General features: G+C 60.6%; 2 protein-coding genes across 4 annotated transcripts; one reads left to right on the forward strand and one right to left on the reverse strand.

Annotated features, from left to right (window-relative positions):
* Positions 1 to 1,184: 1,184 nt before the first annotated feature.
* Positions 1,185 to 10,982, forward strand: Oplah (5-oxoprolinase, ATP-hydrolysing). 2 transcript variants are annotated; one of them, XM_046449006.1, is made up of 27 exons: positions 1,367 to 1,474; positions 1,986 to 2,209; positions 2,286 to 2,477; positions 2,962 to 3,061; positions 3,142 to 3,265; positions 3,364 to 3,559; positions 3,639 to 3,804; positions 3,909 to 4,047; positions 4,127 to 4,194; positions 4,341 to 4,606; positions 4,754 to 4,866; positions 4,965 to 5,135; positions 5,336 to 5,473; positions 5,553 to 5,691; positions 5,826 to 5,938; positions 6,144 to 6,295; positions 6,959 to 7,119; positions 7,203 to 7,304; positions 7,382 to 7,556; positions 8,798 to 8,982; positions 9,084 to 9,230; positions 9,313 to 9,447; positions 9,649 to 9,798; positions 9,916 to 10,073; positions 10,156 to 10,316; positions 10,462 to 10,559; positions 10,776 to 10,982. In XM_046449006.1, exons 2-27 carry the CDS (start codon positions 2,039 to 2,041, stop codon positions 10,920 to 10,922), a joined length of 3,867 nt encoding a protein of 1,288 aa, XP_046304962.1. In that variant the 5' UTR covers positions 1,367 to 1,474; positions 1,986 to 2,038; the 3' UTR covers positions 10,923 to 10,982. The 2 variants fall into 2 exon arrangements, 1 of the variants encoding a protein (XP_046304962.1); XR_009227170.1 differs by lacking the exons at positions 1,367 to 1,474; positions 10,156 to 10,316 and adding an exon at positions 1,185 to 1,205 and having other exon boundaries at positions 10,776 to 10,826.
* LOC124095738 (sphingomyelin phosphodiesterase 5) lies at positions 10,637 to 13,390 on the reverse strand. Of its 2 annotated transcripts, XM_046449008.2 has the most exons (7): positions 12,316 to 13,390; positions 12,149 to 12,221; positions 11,742 to 11,882; positions 11,579 to 11,668; positions 11,419 to 11,482; positions 11,201 to 11,336; positions 10,637 to 11,127 (listed from the first exon to the last, which is right to left on the reverse strand). In XM_046449008.2, the coding sequence occupies exons 1-7, from the start codon at positions 13,135 to 13,137 to the stop codon at positions 11,035 to 11,037; spliced, it is 1,419 nt and encodes a 472-aa protein (XP_046304964.1). In that variant the 5' UTR covers positions 13,138 to 13,390; the 3' UTR covers positions 10,637 to 11,034. The 2 variants fall into 2 exon arrangements, with proteins under 2 accessions (XP_046304964.1, XP_046304963.1); XM_046449007.2 differs by having other exon boundaries at positions 10,637 to 11,336.
* Between the last annotated feature and the right edge of the window lie 2,699 nt (positions 13,391 to 16,089).

Here is a 16,089-nt window from a genome sequence, read left to right on the forward strand (position 1 = left end):
GGGTCAGATGTCACAGTATTGCTCTGCGGCTGTCTTTCTTGTGGCGACCTGGACAAGAGAGTAGATTCAGTTCCTTCTAAACCATGTCTCTTTCTGTCCCAGGTCTTCCCTTTAACCCCCTCACACAGATGAGGGCACCAGTCAATGAGGGGTCTATTGCAGCCTGGGGTGCAGCCCAGATCCTGGTGTGCCCATGCACACCCCGACCACCTCTGTCCTGGCCTCTCAGGCCCAAGCAGGCTTTGGGGGCCAGCAGGGCTCACAGGGTGCAGGGGCTGGGGTGTGCCTCCAGCTTGCCTGTCATCTGCTTGGCACACTGGGGAGGCCCATGGGTTCAGCTGACCTCTAGGGCCACCATCGCAGGGCAGCACGTTCACCTCACTGACTGGTCTGCCTGCCTTGCATGGAGCTCCAGGCTCCTCCACTCCAGCTGTCATGCGTCCCCCTCTGAGGGTGCTTTCTGGTGCTGGTCTGGAGTCTAGGCTCTGCCCTGCTTGCAGATGCCTGCTCCCACCCACCTCCAGCCAGGCCTACACAGTGGAGGCTGCTTTGAATCTGCCTCAACAAGCCTAGGAATGCAGGTGCAGTAGTACTGGCTCCCCACCCCAGGCCCTGCGTTCTTGGGGCTTAAACCACACCAGAGTAATAGCAAAGAACCAACGTACGAAACCAGTCCTGACCTCTTTCTGCCCTCTTCATCTGTGGTTTTCTCTGCCTGGGAGCCTCCTCCACTCTTCTACCATCTCTCCACGGGGTGTACCAACTGCACCATGGACATAGGTATCTTTTGCCCATGGGGGAACCACCTTGTCCTCACCATGAAAGCTACCTGGCCAAGGCGTGGGGGACGTCAGCTCCAGGTTGAAAGCTGGCTGGGGACAGGGTCTCATCCCAGGAGGGAATGTCTACTCCAGGTGTACTGGGGTCTCCTCTGCGCTGTGGGGTTGGTCGTGGGGGGTGTGCACACGGGGGTGAGGGCGTTCCTGGCGGAGTCCCCTTTATCCCTCTCTCCTACCCACTCCTACTTTCACTAGCCCCACTCCCGGGCCGCCTGCACTAGGACACAGTCAGAGCAAATCCGGGTTATTGATTCTCTGGGGCAACCGGATTCCCTTGCTCCGAGATACCTGGAAGTGGGTGCCGTGGGCGTCCACATTTCGCGAGCCCAAGGCCTGCGTGGGAGTCTGGCGACCAGCAGAGCACAGGTGACCTTGAATCGCAGCGCCGGGTCCGCCCCCGGCCGCAATTGGCCACTCCGCCCTGCAGTCCCAGGGGTTACTCGGGGAAGGAAGGAGGCGCGGTGGACCGGACAGGCCTGAAGCCACCACAAGGGGCGGGCCAGGCCTCGTCGTGCGCCGGGCGGGGGAGGGCGGCTCAGGGGCGGTCTCCGCAGACCCCGCCCCGAGGTGGGGGCAGGGCAGGCGGGGAGCACAACTGGAGAAGACCGCGGGGCCACTCGGAGCTGACTAGCCAGGTGGGCTCTTCACGGGGGTCCTAAACCTTCTCTGAGGCCGCCTTCCTTCCTTCCCTATCGGGGCTCCGTTCCACTGCGCATCTTCTGGGCCTTGGCCCGGTCCTGCTATTGCGCCGGTTGTGCCTGGTCCTGTGGCCAGAAGGCCTTGGGAGGCAAGGTTCCTCTCACCTGTCTACCCCAGCCCTGCTGCCTCTCATGCCAAAAGCCAAGGGCTTCAGAATGCCTTCCCTGCTACCTCCATCTCGGCTCCAGGCCCTGGGTTTCTTCGGCCATCAGGGCATTGCGACCCTGGCAATGGGGGCAGTGGGCTGGCCCCCATGCACTGCCAGGTTAGGGCTCAGCTCAGGCTGCCCTGTGAGCTGGGGCCTGTAGCTCTGACTCTGCCCAGAGTCGTGTAGTGGGTCATTTCCCCAGGGCTCCTTCTGGACTTGGAATCTACTCCCTCTTTCCATTCAGAGCCTCACCCATGCATGACTCCCAGGCCTCCCTGCTGATGGCTACCTCTGTCCAGTTCTCCCAGGGTTACCATCTGAAGAGCAACTGCTGGACTCCAGCCGCACCATCATGGGGAGCCCCGAGGGGCGCTTCCACTTTGCCATTGACCGCGGGGGCACCTTTACAGATGTCTTTGCCCAGTGCCCAGGAGGGCATGTGCGGGTCCTGAAACTGCTCTCTGAGGACCCTGCCAACTATGCAGACGCACCAACGGAGGGCATCCGCCGCATCCTGGAGGAGGTGGGCCCTGGGAGAAGAGGTGGGGTGGGGAGGGACCCCACCACAAGAAGCCTGACTCTGACCCTGTGGTTCTCAGGAGGGGGGCGTGCTATTGCCCCGGGACCGGCCACTGGACACCAGTCGTATTGCCAGCATCCGCATGGGTACCACAGTGGCCACCAATGCACTATTAGAACGACGGGGGGAACGGGTGGCCCTGCTGGTGACACGTGGCTTCCGAGACCTGCTGCACATTGGCACCCAGGCCCGCGTGGACCTCTTTGATCTGGTGAGCACCCAGCTGGGTGCTATGTGGTATAGCTTCCTTGAATCTGTCTCAATAAGTTGCTGTTGCCTTGTGGGGAGTACAATTGGTGGGAGGATCAGTGGAGGGCCAAGTCCAGCAGCTGATAGGCAGAGAGGTAGTTTTGGGTTCTGCCAGAAGGGTACTCTGCCTCAGAGTAGGGACATAGTGCTCTTTTCCTGTTGCTTCTGTGACCTGTCCTGGACCCTGACAGCCCAAGCAAGTCCTGTTCAGGTTGAAGGTTCAGAGCTGCCCTTTGGGGATGGGCCAGTTGACCATATTCCACTCAGACGCCTGAAGGCAGTGAGCCACCCCAAGGTGAGCCTTGCTGGGCCAGGCTGACTCTCTGCCTCTTGGGCCTGTTTACTGACTTGTTGGGACACATCCCCTGGCCTGCACCGCTTCACCCACGCTGGACCCACCAGAACCCTCAGGCCTGGGTCTCCTCTGAGTCTCTGCCAACCCCCAGGCTGTGCCCATGCCAGAGATGCTGTATGAGGAGGTGCTGGAGGTGGAGGAACGTGTGGTGCTTTACCGCGGAGAACCAGGCGCCGGGTCGCCTGTCAAAGGTCCAGTGCCACTCACAGCTGTGGGGCCCGGGGGAGGGCAGATCCTGGCAGCCTCTGATGGGGGCAATGGGCCTCTGCAGGCCGCACAGGAGACCTGCTGGAGGTGCAGCAGCCTGTGGACCTGGGGTCCCTGCGTGGGAAACTGGAGGGGCTCCTGTCCCGGGGCATCCGCAGCCTGGCGGTGGTTCTCATGCATTCCTACACGTGAGTGAGGTCATGAGCCGAGGGTGGAGGGCTGTGGGCCTCAGTGAGAGGCACAGGGCCTGCGAGGACAGTGTAGAGCCCCTGGGTTCTTGTTGTAGATGGGCCCAACATGAGCAGCAGGTGGGCACACTGGCCCGGGAGCTGGGCTTCACGCACGTGTCCCTGTCCTCGGAGGCCATGCCCATGGTCCGCATTGTTCCCCGGGGACACACAGCCTGCGCCGACGCCTACCTCACTCCTGCCATCCAGCGCTACGTGCAGAGCTTCCGCCGTGGCTTCCAGGGCCAGCTTAAGGTAAGGCCCCTCCACTGCCTGCTCCTGGCTTCAGCTCTGGGCCTGCCCAGTCCTTGCTGCCCACCTGCCCGCTTCACAGGACGTGCAGGTGCTCTTCATGCGCTCCGATGGTGGCCTGGCGCCCATGGACGCCTTCAGCGGCTCCCGCGCTGTGCTCTCTGGTCCTGCCGGCGGTGTGGTGGGTTACTCGGCCACAACCTATCAGCTAGAGGGTCACCAGCCTATCATTGGCTTTGACATGGGAGGTATGAAGGCTGAAGGGGGCATCTGGGGGAGGCTTAGCTGCCAGGCTGGGCAAATCCTGGCAAGCTGGTCTTTGGGTGACTCCCAGCACCCCATTTCCCACCAGGCACATCCACAGATGTGAGCCGCTATGCTGGGGAATTTGAGCACGTGTTTGAGGCCAGCACAGCTGGTGTCACCCTCCAGGCCCCACAGCTGGACATCAACACAGTGGCAGCTGGTGGGGGCTCCCGCCTCTTCTTCAGGTCAGTTCCCACCCTTCCAGCCCAGACCTTCAGCCCTTCTTCCTTTCCCACCTCCAATCCCAGTCCTCCATCTCCCCAGGTCTGGCCTCTTCGTAGTTGGGCCCGAGTCAGCAGGTGCCCACCCAGGCCCCGCCTGCTACCGCAAAGGTAAGTGCCAGTATGTGAGTGTGCCCTTCCAGACCTTGCCTCTTCATGCTGTCCCAGGCCCATTCAGTCTTTCCGCCTCGTCCCTGCTGCCCACTCCTGGTCCCCTGCCTCTAGTCTCCAACCCCTACAACATGCCCACCTCCCAGGGGGCCCTGTGACAGTGACGGATGCTAATCTGGTCCTGGGTCGCCTGCTGCCTGCCTCCTTCCCCTGCATTTTTGGGCCGGGAGAGGACCAGCCACTGTCCCCTGAAGCCTCCCGCAAGGCCCTGGAGGCTGTGGCCACTGAGGTGAACAGCTTCCTGACCAGCGGGTCCTGCCCGGCCTCCCCACTGAGCCTGGAGGAGGTGGCCATGGGATTCGTGCGTGTGGCCAATGAGGCCATGTGCCGGCCCATCCGTGCGCTCACACAGGTATGCCCATCTCTGCCCACTCTGCCTGTCTTGCCCTCCAGCCCTGCCCCCTGCCCCTAACTTCTTGATCAGTCAGCCCAGCAGGGATGAGAGGTAGGGGCTCGACAGGTGGCCTAGGAGAAGCCACTGACCCTTCTGGATCCTCAGGCACGAGGTCATGACCCCTCAGCCCATGTGCTGGCCTGCTTCGGGGGAGCTGGTGGGCAGCATGCTTGTGCCATTGCCCGGGCCCTGGGCATGGACACTGTGCATATTCACAGGTGGGTCTGGGTGTGGATGTGCAGGTGGCCCTGTGTCCTGAGTTGGGGGAGCCAGCTTTGGGAGGAGCCCCCTCACCACTTGCCACCCTGTCCCACAGGCACAGTGGGCTGCTGTCAGCTCTGGGGCTGGCTCTGGCAGACGTGGTGCATGAGGCCCAGGAGCCTTGCTCCCTGCCTTACACGCCAGAGACCTTCATGCAGCTGGACCAGAGACTGAGCCTCCTGGAGGAGCAGTGTGTGGATGCCCTGCAGGCCCAGGGCTTCCCTAGGTGGGGTCCTGGGTCACTGGGCAGAGGGCTTGTGTTATCCCCACCACCCTGTTGGCGGGTTTACCACCTGGCGACTTCCCAAATGGTCCCAGGCTCCTTTAGGGCCACGGTGAGGGAGGACCCCTGGACTGAGAGTCCCTGAGAAAGCAGGACAGGCACCATCCGGGACACTGGGTGAATGTCCTGCCTGCCTGCTCTAGGTCCCAGATCAGCACGGAGAGCTTCCTGCATCTGCGTTACCAGGGAACTGACTGTGCCCTGATGGTGTCTGCCCACCAGCACCCAGCTACGTCCCGCTCACCCCGTGCTGGTGACTTTGGGGCAGCCTTTGTGGAAAGGTATGTGAGCCCCTCGTCCTGGGAGCCCAGTGGGTGGCCTGCTTTGCCCTAATGACTCTTTTGGGCGGGGGTGGTACAGGTACCTGAGGGAGTTTGGCTTCGTCATCCCTGAGCGGCCTGTGGTGGTGGACGACGTGAGGGTGAGGGGCACTGGCCGCAGTGGTCTTCGGCTGGAGGTCGCCCCCAAAGCCCAGACTGGGCCTCCCCGGGTGGACAAGGTTGGTGGCCTGTGTGCTGGTTTGCCTCTGTCCATGGGCTCTAGGCACAAGTGCAGATGGGGAGGTCACACCCTGTGAGGGCCTCAGGGAATGTGCGAGGCCTAGGAGCCTGGCTCACCCCATACTCTCTGCAGGTGACCCAGTGCTACTTCGAGGGGGGTTACCAGGAGACCCCTGTGTACCTGCTAGGGGAGCTGGGCTATGGGCACCAGCTGCAGGGGCCCTGCCTCATCATTGACAGCAACAGGTGGGCTGAGACCTGGCCTGGGTGGAACCTTGGAGAGGTGAACTATAGGGCCCCTGGTGAGGGTTCTTAGGCCCATGGCTGCAGGGGCCTGAGGGACTTGGGGGGTCCCATAATCAGGGTGTCCCCTGGCCTGAGGCTGTGGGTCCCTGGTTGGGAGAGGTCTCTGGCCTGGCCATTGCAGCCCCTTTGTGCCCCCTGCCCCCAGCACCATCCTTGTGGAGCCCGGGTGCCAGGCAGAGGTGACCAAGTCAGGGGACATCCGCATCTCTGTGGGGGCTGAGGCCCCCAGCACAGTGGGCACTAAGCTTGACCCCATCCAGCTGTCTGTCTTTTCACATCGCTTCATGAGCATTGCTGGTGAGTGGCTGCTACTGTCCTCCCTACAAGCTTGGCTGACCTTGGTATAGGGCATGGGGGCTCTGTGTACTGGCCAGGGGTAGGTACAAGTGGGGTGGCTCTTGCTACTTGTAGTGGGCTAGCAGGTGGGTGCCAAGGGGAAACATGAGCAAGGGGAAGAGCAGTTTTCCTGTGGGTCAAGGGGTGATGGGTATGGCTTTGGCCCTGGGATGGCACCACCTGCTACAGGAGCAGTCCTCAGGCAGGCAAGTGTCTTCTCCTCTTATCAGGATCTGAGGATATCTAGGAACTGAATCCTGAGGCCAACACAGCAAGCTCACCTGTGCAGAGTCAGGACAGGGACTTTTGTGAGCCTGGGGGCGGGGGTCTGTGCCTGGGCACCAGGTCCCTGCTGTACAGGTCAAGGGGAGGCCCCAGGCTCTTGCTGGGAGCTCCATGGAATTGAAGAGGAAGGTGATGCCCTTCACGTAGACCAAGACACACTGTGGCTGTACTGCCCCGGTGGATGTGCTGCCACCTGGTCTTCCTCAGGGCATGGGAAAAGTTGCTGGGCCCTGGGTTTGGGTTTGAAGGCCTTGACCCCATGGGGCCTCCTTCTCCCTTTCCTGGAGCCATGCTGTGGGTGATAGAACCAGCGGGTACCTGGTCACTCTGTGTCCCCAGAGCAGATGGGCCGCATCCTGCAGCGCACTGCCATCTCCACCAACATCAAGGAACGCCTGGACTTCTCCTGTGCCCTCTTTGGACCTGACGGGGGGCTGGTCTCTAATGCCCCCCACATTCCTGTGCATCTGGGAGCCATGCAGGAGACTGTGCAGTTCCAGGTGCGGCAGGCCCCCTCTCTAGCCTCCCTCGCTGACCCATGTCCCTGCCCCACCCCCATTCTGCACCTGTCTCCTGGTTTTAGATCCAGCACTTGGGGTCTGATCTCCACCCCGGTGATGTGCTACTCAGCAACCACCCCAGCGCAGGGGGCAGCCATCTTCCAGACCTGACTGTAATCACACCGGTGAGGTTCACTGCCAGGCTACCTTTGTGGGGGTCACAGGTGGCTGACACAGCTGACTGTCACTCTCTACCCGCTAGGTATTTTGGCCAGGTCAGACTCGGCCTGTGTTCTACGTGGCCAGCCGAGGGCATCATGCAGACATTGGGGGTATTACACCAGGCTCCATGCCCCCGCACTCCACTGCACTGCAACAGGAGGGGGCCGTCTTTCTGTCCTTCAAGCTGGTCCAGGGGGGCGTCTTTCAGGAGGAGGGTGAGCCGGAGTGGGGCTGCGGTGGGGGTTCAGCAGGATGGGATACCTGGTTGCTGCCAGTGACCCAGCTGGCTGGACCCTGGGATACAGCCCAGCAGCCCAGGTCTGCCCTGAGGCTGGGGAGTGGCAAATGGTGACCCCGTGGTGCAGTTGCAGATCATCCCCCAGAGATGATTAGAGGTGAGATGAATTCTGTGTGGCCAAAGAAGTACTCCTTGGAGGTGGTTTGGGGGTAGGAAGTTGGCCAGGACACTCAAAGAGTAGAGTATAGAAGGAAGAAGGGCCTATTTCAGGTAGGTAGCTGCTGCAGTCCACACTGGGTTTGGGTGAAGGATGTTTGGGAACTCAGGGCTGGTATTGGATGGGATTTGGGGGGAGTGAGGGGTCAAGTTTGGATGAAGGAGGATGGAGGCCTTACACTGAACAGAGACAGGGAAGGTAGGGTCAGCGGAAAAGGTAGCACATGGTCTGAGGTTACAGGGGCATGGGAGTCCAGAGTAGCACCCCAGAACGAGGGTGGGTGAGTTGAGCAGGGTGGAGGGGTAGAAGTAACAGAGCCATGGTCCACTTTGGGTGTCACAGACACATATAGGGTGACGTTGGTCAGGGGTAGCTGGGGTAGGAGGTGTGGATCATGGAGGAACAAGTGTAAGTGTAAGTGTAGGGGATCAGTGCCAGGGAGCCTTGGAGACTGTAACTCAGAAGGGAAGGGGTGTTCCTGAAGAGTGTAGGAGTCTCTGGGTCAGATCTGCATCCCTTGCAGGAGTGAGAGGGAACCTTGTCCAGATCTGAGAAACCTGCAGGTTGGGGGATAGCACAGGCAGCAGTCTGATGCTCTTTTGAGGCACTTGGCTGGGGATGTCAGTGGGAGCTGGCAGGGCTAAGGGCATATCGAGGAGGAGGAATGCCAAGGAAGTGGCTTTTCTCCTGGGAGACATAGTAGAAGTGGGCTGGAGAAGGCAGGAGGGATAAGGAGGGAGGAGAGTTTGCTAAGGGACCAATATGCCCTCTAGGCATCTCCAGCTCCAGGGAGGTCACTGGCCAAGCTGCCCTTAGGCGCTGGCTATCAGAAGGATAAAAGGATGGAGGCTGGTGCTTCAGGGAATGGGAGTCAGCAGGACAGGTGGGGATTCAGTGGAGGGCCAACAGTGCCCAGTGGGGGTGCAGTGGGGCTGGAATAGGGCACCAGGTGGCTGAGGAGATGGGGGCAGCTCAGTGGTGACCTCATCCATTCCATCCAGCGGTGACAGAGGCCTTACGGGCACCAAGCAAGATCTCTGGTTGTAGTGGAACTAGGAATCTGCATGACAATCTGTCGGATCTCCGTGCCCAGGTGGCAGCCAACCAAAAGGGCATACGGTTGGTGGGGGAGCTCATCGGGCAATATGGCTTGGATGTTGTGCAGGCCTACATGGGCCACATTCAGGTGGGTCTAGGGGCAGGGAGGTGGGAGCCCCACTCTGCCTGCCCAAGGTGCAGGGCCACTCTGAAAGTAGCATGGCTGCCATGGGACCCTCTCCCTGCCAGGCAAATGCAGAGCTGGCAGTGCGTGACATGCTGCGGGCCTTTGGAACCTCCCGGCAGGCTCGGGGACTACCCCTTGAGGTGTCTGCGGAGGACCACATGGATGATGGCTCGCCTATACACCTCCGAGTTCAAATCAACCTGAGTCAGGTCAGACCTAGTTGGGAGACAGGGAGGGAGCTTTCTGCGCCACCCCACTGCTGATGCCTTCACCCTTCTCCTTCCTGGGCAGGGCAGTGCTGTATTTGACTTCAGTGGCACTGGGCCGGAGGTGTTTGGCAACCTCAATGCCCCGCGGGCCATAACGCTGTCGGCCCTCATCTACTGCTTGCGCTGTCTTGTGGGCCGTGACATCCCACTCAACCAGGTTCGCAGGGGGGTGGAGTCTGAGGTCGGTCCCTACCAGTGCGAGGTCAGCAGGTGAACCTGAGGCTGGAGGTCACCCTGAGTGTGTGTGGGGTCAAGGTCAGCCCAACGTGGACTGAGCCCGGGAGGTGGGCATGTTTCTCTTGGAATCAGAGAGGGACCCAGCCCCATTTGCCCCTGAGAGCTGCTTGCCCATGCACAGGGCTGCCTGGCACCTGTGCGGGTGGTGATTCCTAGAGGCTCCATCCTGGACCCATCCTCAGAGGCAGCGGTGGTGGGCGGCAACGTGCTCACGTCACAGCGTGTGGTGGACGTCATCCTGGCGGCCTTCGGGGCCTGCGCTGCCTCCCAGGTGTGATAGGCAGGCTGGGTGCGGCCCTGGGGGCTTCTGGGAACTCTGGGAGGGCGAGGGCCTGCTGGAAGCGGATCCCCGCCCCAGCCAGGTGCAGTTAAGGCTTGCTCCTGCCAGGGCTGCATGAACAACGTGACCCTGGGCAATGCCCATATGGGGTACTACGAGACGGTAGCGGGCGGCGCAGGTGCGGGCCCCGGCTGGCACGGACGCAGCGGCGTGCACAGCCACATGACCAACACGCGCATCACCGACCCGGAGATACTGGAGAGCCGGTGAGCTACGCGCGCCAGGGGCTAGGCAGCTAGGATGGGGCCGAGCTTGGGTTCAGCTGAGCTGAGCCCTTCGTACGCGTAGGTACCCGGTCGTCTTGCGCCGCTTTGAACTGAGGCCGGGCTCTGGGGGCCGAGGCCGATTCCGGGGCGGCGACGGCGTGGTCCGCGAGCTGCTCTTCCGCGAAGAGGCGCTGCTGTCGGTGCTCACAGAACGCCGGGCCTTCCAGCCATATGGCCTTCAGGGTGGGCGGCTCCCCAACCCCTGCAGACCAGTCTGTTCCCCACTCACTGCTGCATTCGCGCTCCCCCGCCAGTCGTGTTTTCCCCTGACTCTCCATCTCCTTCTCTACCTTTCCTCCCTGACCATCCAGCTCCTCTTTCCCTGCAGGGGGTGAGCCTGGCGCCAGGGGCCTAAACCTGCTGATCCGAAAGGATGGCCGCACTGTGAACCTTGGCGGGAAGACGTCGGTGTCAGTGTACCCGGGGGTAAGGGGTGCAGCCGTGCTGTTCGCCACTTCCCTTATTTTCCCCCATTCCAAGGAGAATGAACAGAGGTGCAGAAATAACCAGATAGCGAGTTTAATTTGGTTCCCGAAGGGCAGTGGGTCATATGCCGGGTCTCTGGGGTCCAAACGTTAAGATGATGAATGCTGCTCGGGCTGGGAAGGGTCAAGCCTGTTCTGAACCCGCCTCTCTCCACAGGATGTGTTCTGCCTTCATACCCCTGGAGGTGGTGGCTACGGGAACCCAGAGGACCCTGCCCCATCGCAGGGCTCGCCCCCACAATCCCCTGCCTTCTCAGAGCGGGGTAGTGTCTATGAGTACCGCAGGGCCCAAGAGGCTGTGTGAGGCCCCCGTAATAAAGATCCCTTACATCGCCCAGTTGTGGGACACGGCTGTCAGGCCAAACTCGTGCTCTGCCTTGTGGTCTGTGTTGCCGGCAGCATCCTTTGTGCCAGTGTCAGGAGAGCGCCGAAACTCGGAGCTGCAGGCCCACGGTCAGGTGGTCTGTGAGCCCCGCCAGGGCTGTACTAAACATAACCTGTTCCACTTCCTGGGGGCAGGAACCAGGTTGAGGGATGGTTCCAGTGCCAGCAAGCCCAGCAGTCCTGAACTCTGGCACTTACTGGAATCAGCACACTCCCAGGCATTTCCCGGTAGGTGATGTAGTCCAGACGCCGGCCCAGCCAGGGGTTAGCCCGACGGCCTCCGCGGGGAGGGCCTGCCAGGTAGAGGTGGCGCCCTTTCTCCTGCTCTAGGGCCCTAGGGGAGGGGCGTTGTCACCAAGGCTGGGGCGCTCCTCCAGGCGCAGCCAGCAGTGCTTGGCTCCCAGCGCTCCACTCACCTCCGCAGCATCTCCGGTGAGCTAGCTACTGATTGGTGGAGGGTGGAGGTGCTTAGGATGGTTCCTGTGGGGGGCGGGTGGGGGTGGTTGAATCAGCAGGTGCCTAGCTGATGAATCCCTGGAGGGGCCACCCCTCCCCCACCAACCCCCTGACGCATACCCAAGGCCCAAGGCTGATCCTGGCGTGTGCTCAGCCGGCAGGGATCCCGGAAACAGCGAAAGAGTTTGTGCCCCTGTTCCTGTGCGTGGTCTGCACATAAGACCAGCGTTCAGTGGGCGGGGCTGGGCCTTTTGGCCTCGCCTCCCCCAGCTAAGCTCCTCACCTTTTGAGCAGTTGTCAAAATTTAGGTCACCCAGAAGCACACTAAAGGCCACAGCCTCACCACTCTGGCGGCTCTCGGCCTCAAACTGCTCTGCCCAGTCCAGTAGCAGCGTCAGCTGTTTGCAGCGCAAGAGCCCATCCTCTACAGAAGGGGTGGAGGGTGGGGGTAGAGGTGTGCCGCCTTCTATTCGGCCCAGGTTGAGGATCCACATCCTGGACACCTGGTTCCCGCTAGACTGGGGTCTCTGCACCCACCCAGGCACTTCTTGGGAGTTGCCATTACTGGGGCAGTGAACAAAAAACAGTGGGCAGTGGGAAAGAGAGGTGCAAATAAGGGTAGGCCTGCTGCGAAAGAGGGGCCGTAGGAGGGCCTGGCTACCGTCCAACAATCCTTCCCACAGGGCTCACCAGTGGGTGCATGTAAATGCGTGCAATGCAGGAATCCCACTACGCGGTGCCCGTCCAGGATGCCCAGTTGCACCTGCAACACCACCGACAGTACCAGCTTTCATTGCCCATTCGGCCCAACAGCTCACCCCATCCAGGGCCAGAGCACACAGCCTGTGGGAATATACCTGAGCGGATAGTAGACCCTTGGAGGCAAAGGCGTCCTCGCGACGCGCATTGGGAAAGCAACGGAAGTTGGCACGCAGAAGCGGGTAGCGGGAAGCCAGCAGGAGCCCGCTGCCTAGCAGTTTTAAGTATGGCCCAGGCTGTAGGCCAAGTGTGCCTACGTCATACAGCACCGGGCCCAGATTCGGAGCCAAGCAGCGCACCAGGCGTCGAGCTGCGCGAATATCGAACACCTCCTGCAGGCACACAAAGTCCAGCCCCGCGGGCATCTGGGCCGTCAGCGTCCCGCCTGGCTCCCCAAGCCTTTGTGGGCTGCATCCGGTAGCTCCATAAAGCGAGGGCCGTAGGCCGTTTAACAGCGTAGCGCCAATGGCCTCTGCGCGTTGTTGGCTGTGTGGCAGATTGCTGAAGCGCGCCAGCCCGTCGGGGAGCAGGCACAGGTTGGCAGTGAGGAAGACAAAGCAGCGCGCAAACTCAGCGCACGGGCGCCAGGGCGTGGGCGGCACCCAGCACGGAGGAGGGGGCTGGTAGCAGAAGGGGCGGCGACAGGCCTGCAGCGGCAGCCAGAGTAGCAAGCCAGGCAACGCCAGCGGTAGGCCAACTAGCAGGAGCAGCAGCAGCGCCACCCCGCCGCCAGCTGCTGCTCTCAGCCTGCTGGGGCGCGCTGTTGGTGCCCAGCAGCCAATCAACTGGTCCAGAGCCCAGTAGGTCGGGAAGAGCAGCACGCGGGCCACGCAATGGAGGGTGTGCAGCCCAGGATGCGCAAAAGGCGAAGGCCGCAGGATGTCGTCGGTCACCGGAGGCCAGTCGGACTGGGTTTGCATAGCGCTCGGGGCTGTCTGGCTGAGAAGCCGCCCAGAAGACTCATTCGCTCCGAGAGTGCAAATCGGCGCGAGCTGCAGGGGTGTCACGGGTCAAGGCCACGTGGCACAACCTGTTTGAGGAACCGGTTGGGCGCTGTTCCCAGCAAGCCTGGCGGTTCCGACGCAGGCCAAAGCCAGGGTCGAGGAAGTCCCTGGTTTTACCTGCCCGCAACTTCGGTGGCTGTTGGAAAAACAAAACGGAAAGTGAAAAGGACCCTAGTCTTGCAGCCCCGCCCCAAGCCTATCTTGCTCCGCCCAGTCCACCCGAGGCTGCGAGGAGGAATGTGGCTCCGCCCCGCGTAAGAGGGGTGAGGGTTGAACCCGGCTGTTCATCTCCCCCTCCCCCCACCTGCCGGGTGCTCTCGCTACCCAAACCGCAGCATCCACCCCGCCCCTGCTGCACCCCGCTCCTGCCCATCTTTCTGTCCCTGCGGTGCTAGGGGACTGATCGCTAGCACCCAGCACCAATGGGAGACGGACTCGGGCTCAGAGAGGTGTAAACACTGCCCGGCCCAGATCCCCACAGTGTCCCCTCAAAGGGCTGGTGGTGGTCCTGTGATCCTACCCCAAGAAGCTTCCAATATGGGGAGAGAGACGGTTGGTTCCGCCCTGCAAGGCCAGTCTACCTGGGCACGCGAGCCAGGAGGGAGCCAGCTCCCTATTCGCTGAGCCTTCTCGCACTGACCCTAAGTTGATAGGACAGTGTGGCCTGGAGCTCACAGGCTCTGCTTGGCTCCCTTGGATGCCCACTTTTATAATTTGGACTGGTGAACCACCACCCACCCTGCCCTCGGCTGTGTACAGTGACTCTTAAACTGTCCTGCAGGTTTGGATTAGGGCTGCTATTCACCCAGGTAGGCAGGGAGGTGAAGGAGCTTCTGGGCCTCATCTAGCCAGGATGGTTCCAAATGTTGCTTTCTGGATCGACTTATTTCGTCCCCTTCCAAGAGGCTGAGCAAGAGACTGAGCTGTCTGGTTGGAACCCTGAAAGTCTCAGGAGGACTAGGAGCCAGGAGGGCAGAAGGCCATAGCTCCTGTGGCCTGGGCATCCCAGCAGGAGAGCCTCAGCACACCTGGCACCTGGGTTCCTCACTGGTTGCTGGCAGGATCCCTGTTTAAACCCAACCCCTGTGGCTTCTTCTTTCCTTGCTTTTGACTCACTGATTGGCAAACACCAATGTTCTAGGACCCTCCTCACTTGGGGGCCTTATTTCTGCCTTCCCATCTCAGCTCTGGCCTCTACAGCTTCCCTTAGGTAGTACTCTGAGCTTGCCTACACTGCCCCTGTTTCTCATGCTTCTTCTTTTTTTTTTTTTTAAACATTTATTTTTTAGTTGTAGTTGGACACAATACCCTTATTTTATTCATATATTTTTACGTGGTGCCGAGGATCGAACCCAGGTTCTCGCACATGCGAGTGCTCTACCGCTGAGCCGCAACCCCAGCCCTCTCATGCCTCTTTCAGCCTGTCCAGGCCTGCACCCCCCAGCTCACAGCCTTCCCATCTCACTCCACAGGCTACCTCAGGCATTCCATCTGACCCCCATCCATCCTTTCTCCTCACCTCTCCTGCTTCCCCATCCAACCTCAGCCCCAGAAGCTGGTAGTTCAGCCCTCCCTACTTCTGAATTCCCCACCCCAGATCCATGGACCCTGTGAAGGGGGTCTTTTCTTTCCAGACCTTAGGCATTTGGGGGAGGGGCTGCTTTCTCCCTGACTGCTCTCTGCCCAGGTTTGGGTGGGTAAGGCAGTTTTCTCCCCTCCCCTCCTGCTCTTCTCTCCTTTCCTCCCCTCCCCTCCTCCCTCCTCGGCTCTTCTCCCCTCCCCACTCTCTTCTCCCCTCCCCTCCCCTCTTTTTTCCCCTCTCTTCTTACAAGCTCTCTCCCCCTTTTGCAGTACCAGACATTGAACCCCTGAACCCAGGGGCACTCTACCACTGAACTACACCCTCAGCCCTTTAATTTTGAGACAGGGTCTTGCTAAGCTGCCCATTGGATTTGCCATCTTCCTGCCTCAGCCTCCCAAGATGGAGCCAGCTTTCTTCTGGTTGCTGTCGGGAGCCGCTCCGGAAATACATGCCCTTAAGTCCTGAGCAAGAGATACTGAACAACTATTGTGCCCTGCAATAACTTGGGCTTTACCTCCACTCCAGATAATGAGGCATGACTCCAGGAGTAGGGTTATCCACTGGGGTCAAGTTACACTCACCTGTTCCTTTGTAATCCTACCCCTTGCCCTTTTGGATAGAATGTTCTACAAAACAGCATCCCCCAATAAAAGCCAACCCCAGAATGTGCTCGCTCTCATCAGCCTCTCCTTTCTCTTGCTCCCCTTGTGGGAGCCTGAGATGGGGAGCCAGGGAAGCCGTCCTGAAGCTTATAAAAAGGTATTCTCTGTCTGCGTGGTATTTTGTGTCACACTAAATTCACATGAGTGACTTTGGTTCAGTTGCCTGCCTGGCCAGGGGCAGCAGGTTCGCCTCCCTCTACTGCCCTCCTGCCCTCAAGTTCCTTCCTTCCTGGCCCCTAGTCCCTGCTCGGCATGGAGGGAGGACTCCCTGCCTGCTTGCTCCAATCTCCTTCAGGATTCTTGCTCTTCTTGTTCCAAGTCTCAGAGGGCCTACTGCTTGCTCCCATCACCAAGTAAAGGGAACCTGGGGGACTTCCAGCCAACCCCCTTAGCCAGATGGCTGCTCAGCCTTGATCTGGGAGCTCCTTCCAAGGGCCCCAGGGTAAGTGTGGGTGCCAGGGTGGCAGGATTTAAGGAGCAAGGTGCAGGGGTATGGGGAGCCTCCCAGCTAACATCATAGGAGTGCAGCATGGGATCATTGACTAGCCTAGTATTTGTGGGAAGCTTTAATGGCCGTGTACAGGGGTGTGGGGCAGAGTGAGCCTGGCCAGCCGGGCACCAGCG

This window comes from Marmota monax, unplaced genomic scaffold, assembly GCF_021218885.2.
Source record: "Marmota monax isolate L192 unplaced genomic scaffold, Marmota_monax_Labrador192_F-V1.1 WCK01_AAM20220418_F8-fsc00073, whole genome shotgun sequence".
Taxonomy (NCBI): domain Eukaryota; kingdom Metazoa; phylum Chordata; class Mammalia; order Rodentia; family Sciuridae; genus Marmota; species Marmota monax.